Here is a 17,188-nt window from a genome sequence, read left to right on the forward strand (position 1 = left end):
GGGATGTAAAGTAGTCTTTTTTAAAAAGACTTTATTTGAGACAGAGAGAGTAAAGGGAGGGGCAGAGAGAGAGAGGGAGAGAGAGAATCCCAAGCAAGCTTGTCCTGAGTGCAGAATGCAGCACGGGGCTCGATCCCACGCCCCTGAAATCATGACCTAAGCCAAAATCAAGAGTCGGAAGCCCAACCAACTGAGCCACCCAGGCACCTTGGGATGGTCTCTTTTTTACTTAGCTTCCTGGGAATGGCATGCACGTGGTCACTCTGCTTTGTATTAGTAACGACGATGATGATAGATAACACTTAATGACCCAGAACACATGCACACACATGCACATGCACACACAATCATTTATACATGCTCACCACTTGATTGTCTCAACAACCCCGTGAGTTGTGTTTTATCACCCCCGTTTCACAGATGAAGAAACCGAGGCTCAGTGAGGTTAAATGACTTGTTCAAGGTCACACCAACTGACCAAGAACTGTTTTTGTTTAGTCTCTGGGTCGAGCTTTACCTGATAATGTTGATTCTGTATCAGGCTGTCAGCGTGGCGTTCCTGTAATTAAAAAAGGACAGAAAGCTCCCATCAGTGGTCTCCCAGCAACTCATCCACTGGAATATATTTCTAAATATTAGGACTAGAGAATAACACAGGAGCTAAACTCCTGTGATTGGAGTGATTTTATGCTGTTTAATGTAGGGACTGTCTGGAAGGGTGGGGTAGGGATAGGGGAGATAGAAAACAGTTTTGTTTAAAAAAGAAATGTAATTTTAAAAAGCCTTACTGTGAAGCTTCTCAAGTTATGCCTTCTCCGTCTACCATCAGGATCTCTTTTGGGGCAGAAGGTATTGTTGAACCAGTTACCAAGGTATAGAAATGACTTGGGACTGGGGATGATGTTGAAAGGAGGTGGCAAGGTGCCGCCTTCATCAAAGTAACTCATCCAGAGCTTCGTCCTTGCAAACTTCCACTCAATATCAGCATGATCCTGTGAAAGAGAGATGTTCAAGAATTTGGAATGGAAAACTTGCAAAATGCACACATGACTTGTTCTAAAAGTTCATCTTGCTTCTATAGAGGGCAATCTGTCAGTTGGTATGAAAATTCGAATTATACATTTCCCAGGACCCGGTAATCCTACTTTTAGAGATTTAGCTTATCATTATACTTGCAAAAAGGTGTGTGCATAGGGTCATTCACTGTAGCACCATAGCTTGTCATAGCAAAACAACTGGCAACGACCTAAATATCCAACAGTGGGAGACTCTTTAAATAAATGATGTTCTGTCCACAAAATGGCTTGCAATATAGCTATTGCAAATATAGTAGGTCTATTACCATTTTTATATCTGGAACATTTATATGTATATATGCACTTATCCATATATCTAAGAGCTCCAAGACCTGGAAGTGCAAAAAGCAGCATAAAACATCTATTGTGTACAATGATGGCATTTATGCAACTGAAGAACCCTTTATATTACATGCTTACATGTTCTAGACAGGTACATACCAAACTGTCAACAGTGGTTATTTTTAAGGAGTGGAATTGGTTGGGGAAGGATTTTTTTAAAAAGATTTATTTATTTTTTATTTCATAGAGAAAGAGAGTGTGTGGGTGGTGAGAGGGAAAGGACCTCCTAAGCCGACTCCCAGTGGATCATGGAGCCCGATGGGGCCTCCATCCCAGGACCCATGAAATCACGACCTGAGCCAAAACCGAGAGCTGGACGCTCAAATAACAAGCCACCCAGGCATAGTGAGGCTTTTTTTTTTTCTAATTTTGCGTCGTCGAGGTATGATTTCCATAGAGTAAAATGGACCCATTGGAGGTGTTCTATGAGTTTTGACAAGTGTATATACCTGTGTAACCACCATCGTAATCAAGATACACACAGACACACAGACACACACACACACACACACACACACACCTTTTTAGGAGTTTTGAGATCTGGATGGACTGCTGTAACCACCACAGTCAGGATACACAACAATCCCACCACCTTCCCCAAATTCCCTTGTAATCAATCTCTCCCCAACTCCTAGCCCCTGGCAACCACTGCTCCAATCCCCAATGCTTTAGTTTGCCTCTTCCAAGATACTAGATAAATGGAATCATACAGTAAATAACCTTTAAAAAAAAGATTTTATCTATTCATTTGGCAGAGAGAGAGAGAAAGAGAGGGAACAAGCAGGAGGAGCGGCAGGCAGGAAAGGAAGAAGTTGCCTCCCCGCTGAGCAGAGAGACCAATGCGGGACTCGATCTCAGGACTCCAGGATCATTACCTGAGCCAAAGGCAGACGCTTCACTGACTGAACCACCCTGGCACCCCCATAGATAACCTTTTTGAAACTGGCTTTGAGATTCATCTACCTCCCATTTTAGTGCTGAGTGATTTTCCGTTATATGGATGAAGTTTGTTCATTCACTTCTTGAAGAACATTTGGGTTGTTTCTAGTTTTTGCAATTGTGACTAAAGCTGCTCTGAATGTACATGTACAAGTTTTTTGTTGAACCTAAGTTTAACCTCTCTAGCTTAATTAGCTAGGGTGGTATTGCAATCACATGGTAATTGTACGTTTAACTTTATAATGAACTGCCAAACTGTCTTCCTGAGTCGCTGTGCAGTTTTTCAAATTCCCACTGCTTGCCCTGTAACTTCCTTAGCACTTACCAGGTTTTTATTTTTATTTTTTTTTATCAAGTTTTTAGTTCCACTTTGTTAACAGAAAGGATTATAGTAGTTTCAGATTCACGATATAGTGATTTGGCACTTCCCTACATCACCAAGTGCCATTTGTCATGTTTTTTTTTTTTAATTTTTAGTTATTTATGATAGGCACACAGTGAGAGAGAGAGAGACAGAGACACAGGCAGAGGGAGAAGCAGGCTCCATGCACCGGGAGCCCGACGTGGGATTCGATCCCGGGTCTCCAGGATCGCGCCCTGGGCCAAAGGCAGGCGCCAAACCGCTGCGCCACCCAGGGATCCCCCATTTGTCATGATTTTAAAGTTTAGCCATTCTAACAGATAAGTAGTTGGTGCTCATTATGATTTTAAGATGCATTTCCCAACTAGCTAATATTGTTGAGCATCTTTTCATATGCCCAATATCTATATATCCTCTGTGGTGAAGTGTCTATTCAGATCCTTTGCCCAGAACTCATTCTGTTCAAAACACATTTTTATTGTGTTGTTTTCTTGCAAGTGTATTTTGATAGTTTTTTTACTATACAGGCGTACCTCAGAGATATAGCAGTCTCAGTTCCAGACCATCACAATAAAACAAATCTCACAATAAATAAAGCAAGTCAAATGAATTTTTCGTTTTGTAGTGCATATAAAAATTATGTTCATACTATACTGTCATCTGTTAAGTGTGCAATAGCATCATATTCAAAAAACAATGTGCATACTTTAATTAGAAAGTACTTTAAAGATTTATTTATTTTAGAAGGAGAGAGAGTGTGTAGGGCGGGGGGGCAGAGGGAGAAGGAGAGAGAAAAAATTCTTAAGCAGACTCTCCGTTGAGCATGGAGCCTGATGTGGGGCTTGATCCCAGGATACTGAGATCATGACCTGAGCCGAAACCAAGAGTCGTAGGCTTAACTGACCAAGCCACCCAGACTCCCCAATTGAAAGTACTTTATTGCTAAAAAATGGTAACCTGAGCTTTCAGCGAGTCAGAGACTGAAATAGATCACCATAACAAATATAATAATAATGAATATGTTTGAAACATTCCAAGAATTTCCAACATGTGAGACAGAGACAAAAAGTGAGCAAATGCTGTTGGAAAAACGGTGCCAATGGACTTGCTTGATGCAGGGTTGCCGCAGATCTTCAATTTGTAAAAAAAACACCGTATCTGCAAAGCACAATAAAATGAGGTATGCTTATATTCTGGATACAAGCTCTTTGTCAGGAATGTGACTTGCAAAAGTTTTTTGCCCATCTGCATCTTGTCTTTTCATACATTCAGTGGTGTCTTCCATAGCGCAATGTATTAATTTCAGTGAAGTGAAATTTATCATTTGGTCTGAGGATCTTAGTCTCTTGCTGGCTATTGGCTGAAGACCTTCCTCAGTTCCTTGCCACATGGGCTTCTCCATAGGACAGCTCATAACATGGCAGCAGGCTTCATTCAGTGGTAGTGAATGACAAGAGCCATGGTCTTCATGTAACCTAATCTCTGAAGTGACATCACTTCTGCCATATTCTATTTGTTAGAATTGAGTCCCTAGCTCATAGTCAAGGGGAAAAGATTGTATAAGGGTTCACATGCCAGAAACTGGGGATCAGTGGGGGCCATCTCAGAGGCTTCTTACCACAGTATTACTTTCCAGAAATTGAGAAAATGAATGACTATAATCTTGAGTAACAAATCTTTTTCTAAGTCGTGTGGTTTATGATTCTTTGCTGTTGATAAAATATAAAGCGAACCTAACCAAGCTGTCAGATAATAGATTATTAAAATATTATTTCATGAAAAATCGTTACGTGGCTTTTTGGCATGTAACTCAGAGTTAAAAAAAACTGAGTGACAATGGCATAATAAAACTGTCCATTCAGATGTACTTATTAATATGAAAAGGTTTCTTAGCACTTACTTTTATAAAAATAGAAAAATATAGTTGATGCTGAATTGTGTTCCTGAATATTACTTAATATTCTATGGCTATAATAACTGAATTTATTGAAAATGAATTTCTTAAATATGTGAATAAGGTGTGAAATGAAAAACCCTATTCACATATTTAAGAAATTCATTTCCAATAAAAATGTATTTTTATGTCTTAGTTATTTACCAAAATTTGTTTTGTTTTTGTGTATTTTTGAGCTGTTTTGTACTGCTAGCTGTGGAAGCATAACTAAAGTCAAAGGAAATGTTTTAACGTTTATTACCTTCTGGCCACAGGAAATAAAAAATTAAAATTTAATTTATATTTTTGTTATGAAGAACTATTATAGGGTGAACAAAGTAATAAAATACTTAAAGCAAAAATTGTACAACATTAGGATAAAATTCTGTGGGGATATGAATAGAAATAAGAATTTAAGAAGGAAAGGAATGATGTAAACTTTGTGCCCTTAAAGATTTTAGCCATTTAATTTTTAAATACATGTTTATGAGTCACAAATCACTATGGTATTCAGAGTTCATTGGATACATTTAAATGAGTGATCAGGTAGTTTTATTTCAAATGTCAAAATTTACCACATTCCAGAAATTATATCACTTGCAATGGTTTAAACTTATGACATATCTAGATTTCAACCTGAAAATGTATAAAAGGATATATATTTTTCCCTCCAAATTCATTAGAGAGTATGCTTGAAAAACACTTGAATTGCCCCTGATGAGACCCAGAACTAAGACAGTTTCAGTATATAAATTGTACACACATGCACATATATGTGCACAATTATTGGTATAGTAACTATCACTGCCTTGCAATCTTGCCTTGAGAGACAATGGTGCTGTAGGCAAACTGGCATGCAGTGGAGGACCGAGGTTCTTTCCACTGCATTTCTGAGCCCATAACACCAGAAACAAACCTTGAATTTTTCGTTTTACCCTTTGATGGCCCCAAATAGCCCATCTTTCATCCACGGATGTTTCCGTAGTTCCTGAAATGAAGTGACTATTCAATAAGTATTTCTTAAGATGAACTGAGTCACATTTTCAAACTTGCCTAGATAACCTGGTATCTGGAAATGCTCTTTTCTTTTTCTTAATTCCTGTGTGAGTTAAGGTTTTTGTGCTTTAAACTCTAGGAAGTTATTACCTTTTAAAAATTTTTTTTTAATTTTTAATTTTTATTTTTTTAACTTTTTTAAAGTAGTCTAAAATTCTGAGGGGAAAAATGTATTTAATCTCAAAAAAGAATAGAGTTGTACGGTGGGCCAAGTTATAAGCCATAGATATCTTTTTGAGCTCAGGAGTCTTTCTGGTGTCCCTTATTGTCCCTATCCCATTCAGGTAGAAGATATGATTTTGGCTAAGCATTTTGCAATCCGCTCAAGTACCCCCATTACTACCATTCCATGCCCCTAAGACTCAGGTGAGCTCAGGTTGGGAATTACTATGTACTAATTTAGCAGAGAAGTTATTGCAAATTACTCTCTTTTATTTATTTATTTATTTATTTATTTATTTATTTATTTATTTATTTATGTGAGACACAGAGAAAGAGGCAAAGACAGAGGCAGAGGGAGAAGCAGGCTCCATGCAGGGAGCCCAATGCCGGACTTGATTCTGGGACTCTGGGATCACGCCTTAGGCAAAAGGCAGACGCTCAACTGCTGAGCCACCCAGGCGTCCCCAAGTTACTCTCTTAATAGTCCTTTTCCATTCATTTATCATGTATCAATTCATGGTCCACTTAGCCTCCATTTTTTTATTCCTATGTTGAGCAATGAACTACTACATTACAGGTACTCTGCTAGGTGCTGGGTTTAGAGAGATGACTGCACAGTAGTGGTGGCAGGAGTATCACACAGAACATGATTAGTATACAGAATTAACACCTGAGTCCTGAAGATCTGGAAATAATAGACCACCTGGCAGGATTAAACAGTGTGAGCTGTAAAGTGATTAGTAAGTATTTACTCATACATTCACTCATTCATCAATATATATAGACACTAGGTATTAGGACTGTAGCAGTGAGCAACTGGTCAAAAAGATGATTTGGCATGTAGAAATCTGTCTTATTTTCAATCTGTCAATTTCAAGGCGCTAATTTGAATTGCAAAATGATAGATGTGGCTTTTGTAGTTGTATTTGTCTACAGCTTCCTTGAATGTATGATGCCCAAAAGGTTTTTATACAACTGCACGAGGCTAGCCTTTCACCTTTCGTGATGGACAAATAAGACACTATTTCTTTGCTTATTTTCAGTGTTGGGTTCTCATACTCTCTGCCCTACCCTTTCTGCTCAACTATTACATCCTCCACGATCAGCCGCTGTTAGAACCCTACCAAATGGGTTCTTTTGTGTAAGATACACTTATACAACCAGAGACTGTGGTTTTCCTCTTCCACACTTTCCAAAATATTCAGGACTTTGGTGCTACCATAAGTTGCTCTTCATGACACATAGATTTACATATGTGTTCTATGTCATGTGTGCCGTGCATTGCCTTTGAGATAGTCAGGTCCTGTAGAGCAGACCAGGCCTCTATTTTACATTATCTCCATTCACTATCCCAGTGTGACTGTAGAACATACCCTCACATGTTGCTGACTGGCTCAGATTCTGAACACATGGCCACAGCTAGGTCAAATGAACACATCTGTTCAATTTCACATTTCTCAACAAATCCAAGCTCAAGGTTATTTTCCTTGCAATCAAACCACACGGCCCATTTCTTACCAGCTATTGACAAATTTTTGTGCACTCTCTTAGATCTCCTGCCAGCAACCATCTTGCTGTAGCAAATTGGAAAGCTTTATAACATAATGCTAAGGGAGAGTGGCAGGCATAGACATAGCAAAGCAGAGCTAATAATAACCGTTAAGGAGAAAAGCTACTCTCAAGAAATCTTGGGCCTAATGGCAGGCTGGGGGGAGGGTGATTTTGAGTAAGGGGATATTTTGGCATTTTTCACATTAACGAGTAGCTGCTAACTTCATCTGGGCAAAGGACCCACTCTGTTTTCCCTATAAGGGGAAAGCAACACAAATTGCTGTGGGTACACACACTCCAAACTGAGGCGAGAGAATTCACTTCCCTGGCATTTCAAGGGAAGCCTACCTCCCTTGGAGCACTTCCTTCTCCGTTAGAATTCAGGGCACACTTCTCAAAGGTTGGTGTGCATATGGGGCATTTGTTAAAAATGCAGATTTCTGGACCTTGCCCAATGTTATACGTTGCATTGTGGTTTTGCCTCAAAGCTAAAAATGCCATTTTGAAACGATGTAAGCATTTAAAATATATCATAGTTTTCTCCATTTTTGTTTGAATTCAGTTAAAAAATATACAGGAATCTTCAGAATATGGAAGTAGTCCAGATCTCTTGGAAGCCCTGAGGTAGAGCAAGTCCCCTCAGTGAGTATCACCATTCTCGGGACACCTGGGTGGCTCAGCGGTTGAGCGTCTGCCTTTGGCTCAGGGCGTGATCCTGGAGACCGAGGATCGAGTTCTGCATCAGGCTCTCTGCATGAAGCCTGCTTCTCTCTCTGTCTCTCTGTCTCTGTCTCTGTCTCTCTCTCTCTCTCTCTGTCTCTCTCATGAATAAATAAAATCTTAAAAAAAAAAAGAGTATCGCCATTCTCTTCCTGTGCCCTCACCTCCAGTTTATTACGCATGTAATGGTCTAGAGGGAGGCCGGTTCCCTGTCACTAAGGGATCAGCAGTCCTCCTCTCTTCCCCAAGGTGGCCAGGTGGTTAGAATGTCCTGTTCCCATCACTCTGGAGCCTGCTGAGAGTGACTCTGATGCTGGTGATGCTGGTGTATCAACTTTACAGCCTTTGCACCGTAGTTCTGACACCTCCTCAATAGTCCAATTAGCCCTTCTCAGACTGCAAGAGCCCCTTCACTGGGTGTTTACAAACAGGTCCTTCTCCCTACGGAACATATGCAGTTGTCTAGTGGGTGGCCATTTTGTCTTCCCGCACCCCCTCCCCAGGCATGAAACACCTGCGCATCCCTGTCCATGATTATGTTGCTAAGTGGTTGCTCTGACCACTTGGGGGCTTGGTTGTGTCACTGTTTTACTGGTTACCCAGCTTCCAGCCCTAGAACAACTTCAGCACGCAGAGGTGGGGGTTGGGGGAGAACTTTCCAGAAAGAAGTAACACTATGAAAAGTGAGGCAGCATAGAGCGGTTGAGCGTAACTATTGAAGTTAATTGAACTTCTTGGGATTTGTCAACATCAGTGGTTCTCAAGTTTCAGTGAATATTAGACATGGCTGGGGGGGGCTTGCCAAAATGCAGATTCCTGGACCCCACTTCAGACCCACAAACACTGATGATGCTGTGGGGATGGGAGGTCTGAAAATCTACATTGTTTAATAAGCCTCTTTGGCTGATATTGATGCAGGTGTTTGTTGACGACACTTTTGGAAACATTAATCCTGCGATTCTACCTGCTAGTTCAGGTGTATTCAGCAGCCCAAAGCAGCAGACCAGCAGCTTTGCCTCCTCCCTTGTCTATCCCTATCTTTCCATGGATAACCCCTCCACCCCAGCCCAGCTTCCATCCCTCTCTAGATGGGACAGTGGGAAATATAGTTGTACACCCCCAAAGATAATGTCATGAGGCCACCCAGCAACATGAACAAAGCTGGCTTATCAGGCTACTATGGAAGGAGTACAGTGTGCAGGAAGGAGAGGCAAGGCAGCTCCATAGCCTTTCTTAATGTGTGCACAATACAGTCAACGAGCTGAAAGGTGCCCGGGAGGATATTTGATGGTCCTTGAGGCTTGGTACTCTCTGAGTTTTCATTTTGGTGGCGGGGGTTGGGGTGGGGCTGATAATGTTTAACATTGCAGAATTATTATTTTTTCTTTTGGTTTTATTGACATATAAATTGGCATATATTACCATATAAGTTTAAGGCATACAACACAATGATTTGACCTATGTATATTTACCACAATAAGTTTAATTAACATCCTCATACAGATACACAAAATATTCTTTCCTTGTGGTAAGAACTTGTACTATCTAGTCTTACCAATTTTCAATATATACTGTATATGTGTGTTTATATATATGTGTATGTGTATATATGTGTATATATATATATATATATTCGTATATATACCAATATATACTAGTAGTGTTAACTGTAGTTGTCATATTGGACATTACATTCCCAGTATTTATTTATCTTAGAACTGGAAGTGGATGCCTTTTGACCACCTTCCTCCAATTTTCCCTCCAGTGACCACAGATCTGATCTCTTTTTCTATGAGTTTTTTTTGAGTTTTATTATTTTTTTATTTTTAAAGATTTTATTTATTTATTCATGAGAGACACAGAGAGAGAGAGAGAGAGGCAGAGACATAGGCAGAGGGAGAAGCAGGCTCCATGCAGGGAGCCCAATGTGGGACTCCATCCCAGGACTTCAGGATCACGCCCTGGGCTGAAGGCAGGTGCTAAACCACTGAGCCACCTGGGCTTCCCTTTGAGTTTTATTTTTTAAGATTGCACATAAATCTAAAAATTTAAAATTTGTAAAATAATTTAAAATATTTAAATATATTTCACTGAGGACAATGAAAATGGCAGGAAAAACAACAACAACAACAACAATAACAGCTGTAAATTGATTCGGTGCACTAGGTCCCTGAGACTGCAGAAGGATCTACTTTCCACCTTCTAAAATGGTCCTTTGAGGTCCTCACAAGCATCACTGGGTTTTATTTAGCTTCCATTTAGTAAATGGAACAGAAGCACACTTGTAAAAACAGTACAGGGTCCCAAACAATAGACTGTTATGTTTCTCTCTCTGATTTCAAGGGACATGGCAGGAAAAGTGGCAAACAAGTTTGTGAGAGCACTGTATCACTGGAAATCCCTCCTCGGTGATCCACCTCTGACCCACTCTGCTGCTTTCAAAGAAATCATCTACTATCTGAGGTTCACAATGACATTTGGGCAGCTTTAAGTTCCTAAATTCTTGTGAAATCAACCAGTGGGATTGCAGTCCCTTACTCTCTTGTCAGACAACCTCTGTTGTCATCTTGCCTGTTTCAGTGATCTTCCTCTTCTTCCTCCCTGTCCTACCCAAGGGTGGGGTGAGGGTGGGGGAGGGGAAGAAACAAGAGGGACACTCAGCATAACTGGATGCTGGAGATTAAAAATGTGGTTCTTTTCCAGTAGACACCTACCCCTCTCAGTTGTTATGTAAGAGAGGTGGGCCTCAGTGGAGTAGCACACAGCCTAGGTGAGTTTGTGGTTGTTGTTTTTTAAGTAGGATCCATGCTGGGCCCGAACTCACAACTATGAGATCAAGACCTGGGCTGAGATCACGAGGCAGATGCTCAGCTGACTAAGCCACCCAGGTGCCCCAGCATAGGTAAATTTTGCCTGAGGAACAGCACTGTACAAGCCTCTGGGTAATACATGAAATATGTAGATCATAGTTGAGACTTGGAAACAAGCTATGTTACTTCCTCTAGGCCTCCAGTTTATCACTGCAAAAATTGTTCTCGTGAAATCTCAGGTGGTCCTCAAAGCAAATAAGCTCTAATTGGACTCTCAGGTCCTACTGAGCTCAGTTGATGGAGCCAACATCCTGGACCCCCGATATCCTGACAAGGTGTGCTGGCCATCATGGCATGGAGACCCTCTTAGCACTTTCTAGAGCCACTGTCTTCTCTATGTAAGTGCTTTCTTGCCAGTTTCAAACACGAGGGGCCAGAAAATAAAATGCCAAGTGTTTCACCTTTAGCTTGCTCCTGGGAAAAAGACATCAGACAGCCAGACTTCATTTGTCTAGAGCTTTACGCTTTTCCAGGCACTTTGACATTTTCTCTTTTGATTCTCAGACCCACCCTGTGCAGTTGGCAGTACACTTGTTGTGATGTTGTATGTGGTGAATGGGGTCTGGAGGGAGAAATTACTTCTTGAGGGTCACGCATATAGTTAGTGGCAAAGCAGATCTAGAAACTGCGTCCTCTGACCTTGCCTCCACTCAGATCTGCCACTTACTTTTTTCACTTACTATCTATGGGGATCATGCTCAGACAAGATTCAGTCAGATAATGTCTGGAAACATCTGTAACATCCTGCCACACCCAATCCCCATCTGAAGCTCTGAGTAACCTGACCTTCTTGTGTCCTCATTCCCTGCTCCTTACTCTCCTGATAGCCTTCCTGAGCCTTGGGTTTGGGCCCACCAGTACCCAGGGGGCTCCTTAGGCCCCCTTTCACATCCCCAATTAAATTGGCAGTTAAAGGCTTTACTTCTCCAAGAGTCTCCATAGAATGACTCAAGATATAATGATCAGGGTAAAAGAGGAGGGATTTGGGGAAAATTTTTTTCTGTTTATGTTTTAATTATATTTTTTACTAGTCAGGGAAATAGAGCTGGCTTATTCTCATTTGTCCATTCTCAGCTAAAATCTCACATCCTCGGAGAGACTTGCCTTGAAGAACCGATTTAGAGTAGGCTTCTTCGGTATTCTACCTCACAGCACTCTGCTGTGTTCTCTTGCACCCGTAATCACAACTCACTTTAATGGACTTCTCCCTAGTTACTTATTCTTAGGCTCCTCATTAGAAGGAAAGCCCATTGAGGTTAGAGACGTTTGTCTTATTTGCTATTGCAGCCCTAGAGACTAGCACAGATTGGGTGGACAACAGATTCTTTGTTTTAAAGAGTGAGAGAGTGAGCAGTGGGAGGGGCAGAGGGAGAGGGAAAGAATCTCAAGCAGACACTACACCCAGCATGGAGTCTGATCTGGGGCTCGATCTCATGACCCTGAGATCGTGACCTGAGCTGAAACCAAGAGTCAGCCACTTAAACCGACTGAGCCACCCATGTACCCTACAACAGATTTTTGTACAAAGAATTCATTGTAGGCCAAAGGCAGATATATCAGTGAAGGGACCATCAGTAATATTTTTCAAGCATATCATCTTATTTGATCTTTACCACAGCCTACTGAGGTAGATTGTTTTACTATTTACTTATAAATAAGGCTCACCAATGTGAAGAAACATGTCTAGGAACATACAGCTAGAAACTGGCAGAGCACAATTCCAGCCTGGGTTGGGTTGATGCTAGGACCCAAGCTCTTGTTTAAGATTTTATTTATTTATTTATTTATTTATTTATTTATTTATTTATTTGAGAGAGAGAGAGAGAGAGAGAGTCCCTGGGTGGCTCAACGGTTTAGTGCCTGCCTTCAGCTCAAGACATGATCCTGGAGCCCCGGGATCGAGTCCCACATTGGGCTCCCATGGAGCCTTCTTCTCCCTCTGCCTGTGTCTCTGCCTCTCTCTCTCTCACTGTGTCTCTCATGAATAAAAAAAAACCAAAATCTTTAAAAAAGAGAGAGAGAGAGAGCACAAGCGATGGGCGGGGTGGGGAGGGAGAAGCAGACTCCCTGCCAAGAGGGGAGCCCAACCGTGTATGGCTCGATCCCAGGACCCTGGGATCATGACCTGAGCTGAAGGCCGCCGCTTAACCCACTGAGCCACCCAGGCTCCCCAGGATCCAAGCTCTTAACCACTAAGGTGCTACACTGTACTGTCTCTTTGGGAATTGCACAGGGTGGGACTTCATAATAAGCAGCAGGTTTATTCCTGTGTGTCAGAAAGGTACCTGTGAAAAGTACAGAGACAGAGCATGCTGCTCAGGCTCCAAGATTTTGAAAACAGATCCCACTACACACTTGGCCAGGCCTCTGCCAACACAGGTTTCCTTTCCACTTGTTTCCTTCAGCTTTTTGTGCTTCAGAAGAGACCTTTTGCAGGGCTCTGGCATTCAGCCGTGTAGGTCGTACACTGCACAATTCTGGTGGCACCATTCACAGCAGATGTGGTGATCCTGCAGCTGACTGAACTGTCTGTCACCATTTCTGGGGGTCTCCAGAAATGTAAAGTGAGCCCTTCAGCCAAGGAGACACAGATTGTTCTGCCTACCTGTATCTTTCATGTGGGGAGGATGAGGACCTTTTCCCTTCAGAGGACAGAAGCAATGAGATGGTGGTGCAAGCTGTGGTTTGCAGAGCTCCCCCTGCAGTTTTCAAAAATAACCAAGACCAAGCCAGTCAGGGCCTGCCATTTCTGAGCCCGGGGCCGAAGAAAGAGATGGGCCTGATCCCGTGGGCATGGGAAAATCTACTTGTCTGTCCCGATTGGCCTCACTTAGCAGGGCTTTACTTTTAACTCTCTAGGCCACATTTCTTCTTTTTTTTAAAAGATGTTATTTATTTATTTAAGAGAGAGTATGAGTGGTGTAGGAAGGAGCAGAGGGAGAAATAGCTGAAGCCAGACTTGGGGCTTGATCAGAGCTCACATTTCGTTTCTAAACCTCAGCTGCTCAGAAATCAAAGATCATTTGCACCACTTCGCTTTCCAGTCAACTGACCCCTGGTGCCCAGAACAATAATAATGGGAACCAGTAGAAGCCACAAAGAACTCCATGGCCCAACAACGACTTTTGGACCGTGGGCATTTGACTTGTCCACAAATATGATTTGTAGCCTATGAAAAGGACATTCAGAGACCAGTCCAGAAGGAGGCCAGGTCTTCCACAAGGAACGGTTCTTCCCGAGTCTCAGATCTGAAATCATTTGAAATACAAACACAGGGCACCTGGGTGGCAGGGCACCTGCCTTTGGCTTGGGTCATGATCCCAGGGTCCTGGGATCACACACTGTGTCGGAATCCCTGCTCAGCGGGGAGCCTGCTTCTCCCTCTCCCTGCTGCTCTCCCTGCTTGTGCTCCCTCTCCCTCTCTCCCCCAAACAAATCAATAAAATCTCTTTAAAAAATGAAATACAAACACAGTCATTTTTATGAACACAGATTGTCCATTGATAGTTGTGATTTTATAGAGTGGCTGAAGGCACCTTTGGCTTGGTGACTGTTGCCACAGACCTGATCCTGTGCAAAGTCATGATGATGGTGACATTGTTCTTCTGTGCCTCTAATCCCTTTTCCTTGTTATTGTCTCCTCCCCAGTCCTCTGGGGAAGGTACAGTTCCCTCATGGTCTTTCTCACTTGCTTGGCCCTGTATGCACACCTGATCTCAGGAAGGGACCGGACTCATTTACCCTGAGACAGTGGCCTCCTAACAGCTTAAAACAGATTCTCATGCTGAGGACAGGTCTTAAGGTGAGGGATTTCTGGAGGAGTGGGAGGATGTTTGTGAACCCTCTGAGATTTTTCTGCCAAGTTGGATCATGTATGCTTATCTGTGCATTTTTCCTGTCCATGGTCAACAGATGATCAAAGCAGTCCATGACCCTGAAAAGGTTAGGGCAGTCTTCAAGTAAAAAATGAAATGCAAATTGTGACATGTAAAAATGCTCCATGAGTCTACGTAGACCAGTGAGAGCAGGGGTCTGTCCTATTCATCTGCCACCTATTGTATCCCCAGTGACAAGAACATAGTGTAGTATGTTGCAGTCTCTCAATAAATATTTGTTAAATGTATTCGTCTATTTAATTTATCCTTCCTTTATTTATCTCTTGATTTATCATATCTCGTCCAAGGGATATTTATTGTCAAATGAATGGGTGAAGTAGTAAACGCCACCACCCAGCAGGTAAACAAAAGGATGCTTTGGGCATTAAGCTCTTCCTGTCACGTCTTGTTTTGTTTGAGTCACTCGGGATAGAGTCACCATGACAACTAGTGATGTTCTTGATGAACATCCAGGACAGGAGATTCTGGGATGCAGAGGAACAGTGCAGCCATCTGCCCTATTGATTGCCTTTTGGCCCAGCGAGACGGGGTGGGGCGGGGGAAGGAAAGCCATTTCCCTTCATTGTCTTCTTCCGGTCCCCCTTGCATCTTTGTCAGTGACCAAAATCATTACCAGGTCACAGCAGGCATTAGAGGCTCCTGCTGCTGTTGGAAGCACAGACTGCCGCTCAACAGAGACCTGCCAAAGGACGCCCTCAGCATTTTGAGGTGGAGAGCTCTCATTCTCAGCAGCTGCGGCTCTCAGGACCACTGGCTGACAAAATCATGAATGGGCCTTGATGCCAAGGGCTCGAGAAATCCAGTTCTGTGTTAGACCAGCAGGGGGCAGGCCTGGCCCAAGCAAGAGGCAGAGGTCGAGGTCTGAAAAGTCTGCCTTTGGCTCCCCCTGCAGTGTTAGCAGAGGATATGCTCCTCTCTCGAAACTTCCCTGAACCTGGAGGGTGGATAGGTAGTCCACTTGCTTGTGGGAATATACTTTCAAGAGAGGCTTTTGGCCTGCAAGAGCCCTCTGGGAAGGACAACATGAGAAGTCCTAAGGCAGGATGTGTAAGTTGAATGAGGAATTCTTGTCAAGCCAGTGAGCTTGCCAGCATTGAACTTTTTACCCTCTGTGGGTGTGATGATCTCAGGTGGATTGTGTGATTGTTCATTGAGGAGGCTGGCAGTATTCAGGGCAGAGCTGAGAAGAAACTGGAAGTTTGAAGTGCTCACAGGCACAATGAAGGAGAAAAAGAGCCAGTGTGTGTGTGTGTGTGTGTGTGTGTGTGTGTGTGTGTGTGTTAGGGGTGGGGGGCAGAGAATCTCAGCTGAGGTAAATGGAAGGCCTGTAGTCTCTAGAACCAAGGAAAAGACCCTTAGAGGATATCCCTCTGGCTAGAAGTCAGGAGACCGTCAGTAAACCGAGTGGAAAGAAAACGCTGAGTGATTCCAATGTTGGGGGAGGGGAGGGGAAGTGAGGGGGTAGGGTGTGTTCATTTGAGTCTTGCAGGGGTTGGAATGCAGGCAGGAAAGGTGATTACTTTGGGTTACACACACCTGCCAGTGCCATTATTAAGAGTGTGCCCTTGGAAAAGTCACTTTGAGCTCTGTGCCTCAGTTTCCTCACCTATAAAATTGAATTTATAATAGTACCTGCCTCATAAAGTTGTAAAAATTTAATGAGAAAATATGTAGGAAGAGTGCTTTGTATAGTGTCTGGAATATAATAAATGCTCAATAAATGGTAGTTATCATTGATAGCAGTTATGATGATAATAAATTGAAAACAGATGAGTGCCTGTTTATAACATTAATAAAGACTGTTTATGTTAGATATTCATTGCATGCTTATTAGTCAGGCAAGGCAGTTAGCCCAGGGTACTGTGCTAAGCAAGGGAGACAGCAGTATGAAGGCTCAGAATGGAGATATGAAAAGGCCACAAGAGCAGACCCCCATCTTTTAAAATTATTATTCTAAAGGCAGGCTCTGAACTTTGGGTTTTTTTTTTTAAGATTGTATTTATTTATTCATGAGACACACACACACACACAGAGGCAGAGATATAGGCAGAGGGAGAAGCAGGCTCCCTGGGGGGAGCTTGATACAGGACTCCATCCCAGGACCCCAGATCACGCCCTGAGTCAAAGGCAGATGCTCAATCACTGAGCCACCCAGGTGCTCCAGGCTCTGAACTTTGTCATCCAGCTCCTAGAGATATGATTTGCCTACGTGCTTCTTTTTCATTGCTGGGGCATACTCCCTGTTGGCGCAGGGAGGACATTATTCCCATTTGAGGATACTT

At 42.5% G+C, this 17,188-nt stretch overlaps 1 protein-coding gene across 1 annotated transcript in view; it reads right to left on the reverse strand.

The window, feature by feature from the left end:
• Positions 1 to 17,188, reverse strand: part of TRPC5 (transient receptor potential cation channel subfamily C member 5) — a 180,181-nt gene that overhangs the window by 13,343 nt on the left and 149,650 nt on the right. The window contains exons 8-9 of the mRNA XM_025431527.3: positions 789 to 992; positions 518 to 559 (exon numbers count right to left, since the gene is read on the reverse strand). Of these exons, the coding sequence (XP_025287312.1) occupies positions 518 to 559; positions 789 to 992 (246 nt within the window). The remainder of the gene's footprint in view (positions 1 to 517; positions 560 to 788; positions 993 to 17,188) is intronic.

The sequence above is a fragment of the Canis lupus genome, chromosome X, assembly GCF_003254725.2.
Source record: "Canis lupus dingo isolate Sandy chromosome X, ASM325472v2, whole genome shotgun sequence".
Lineage (NCBI taxonomy): Eukaryota > Metazoa > Chordata > Mammalia > Carnivora > Canidae > Canis > Canis lupus.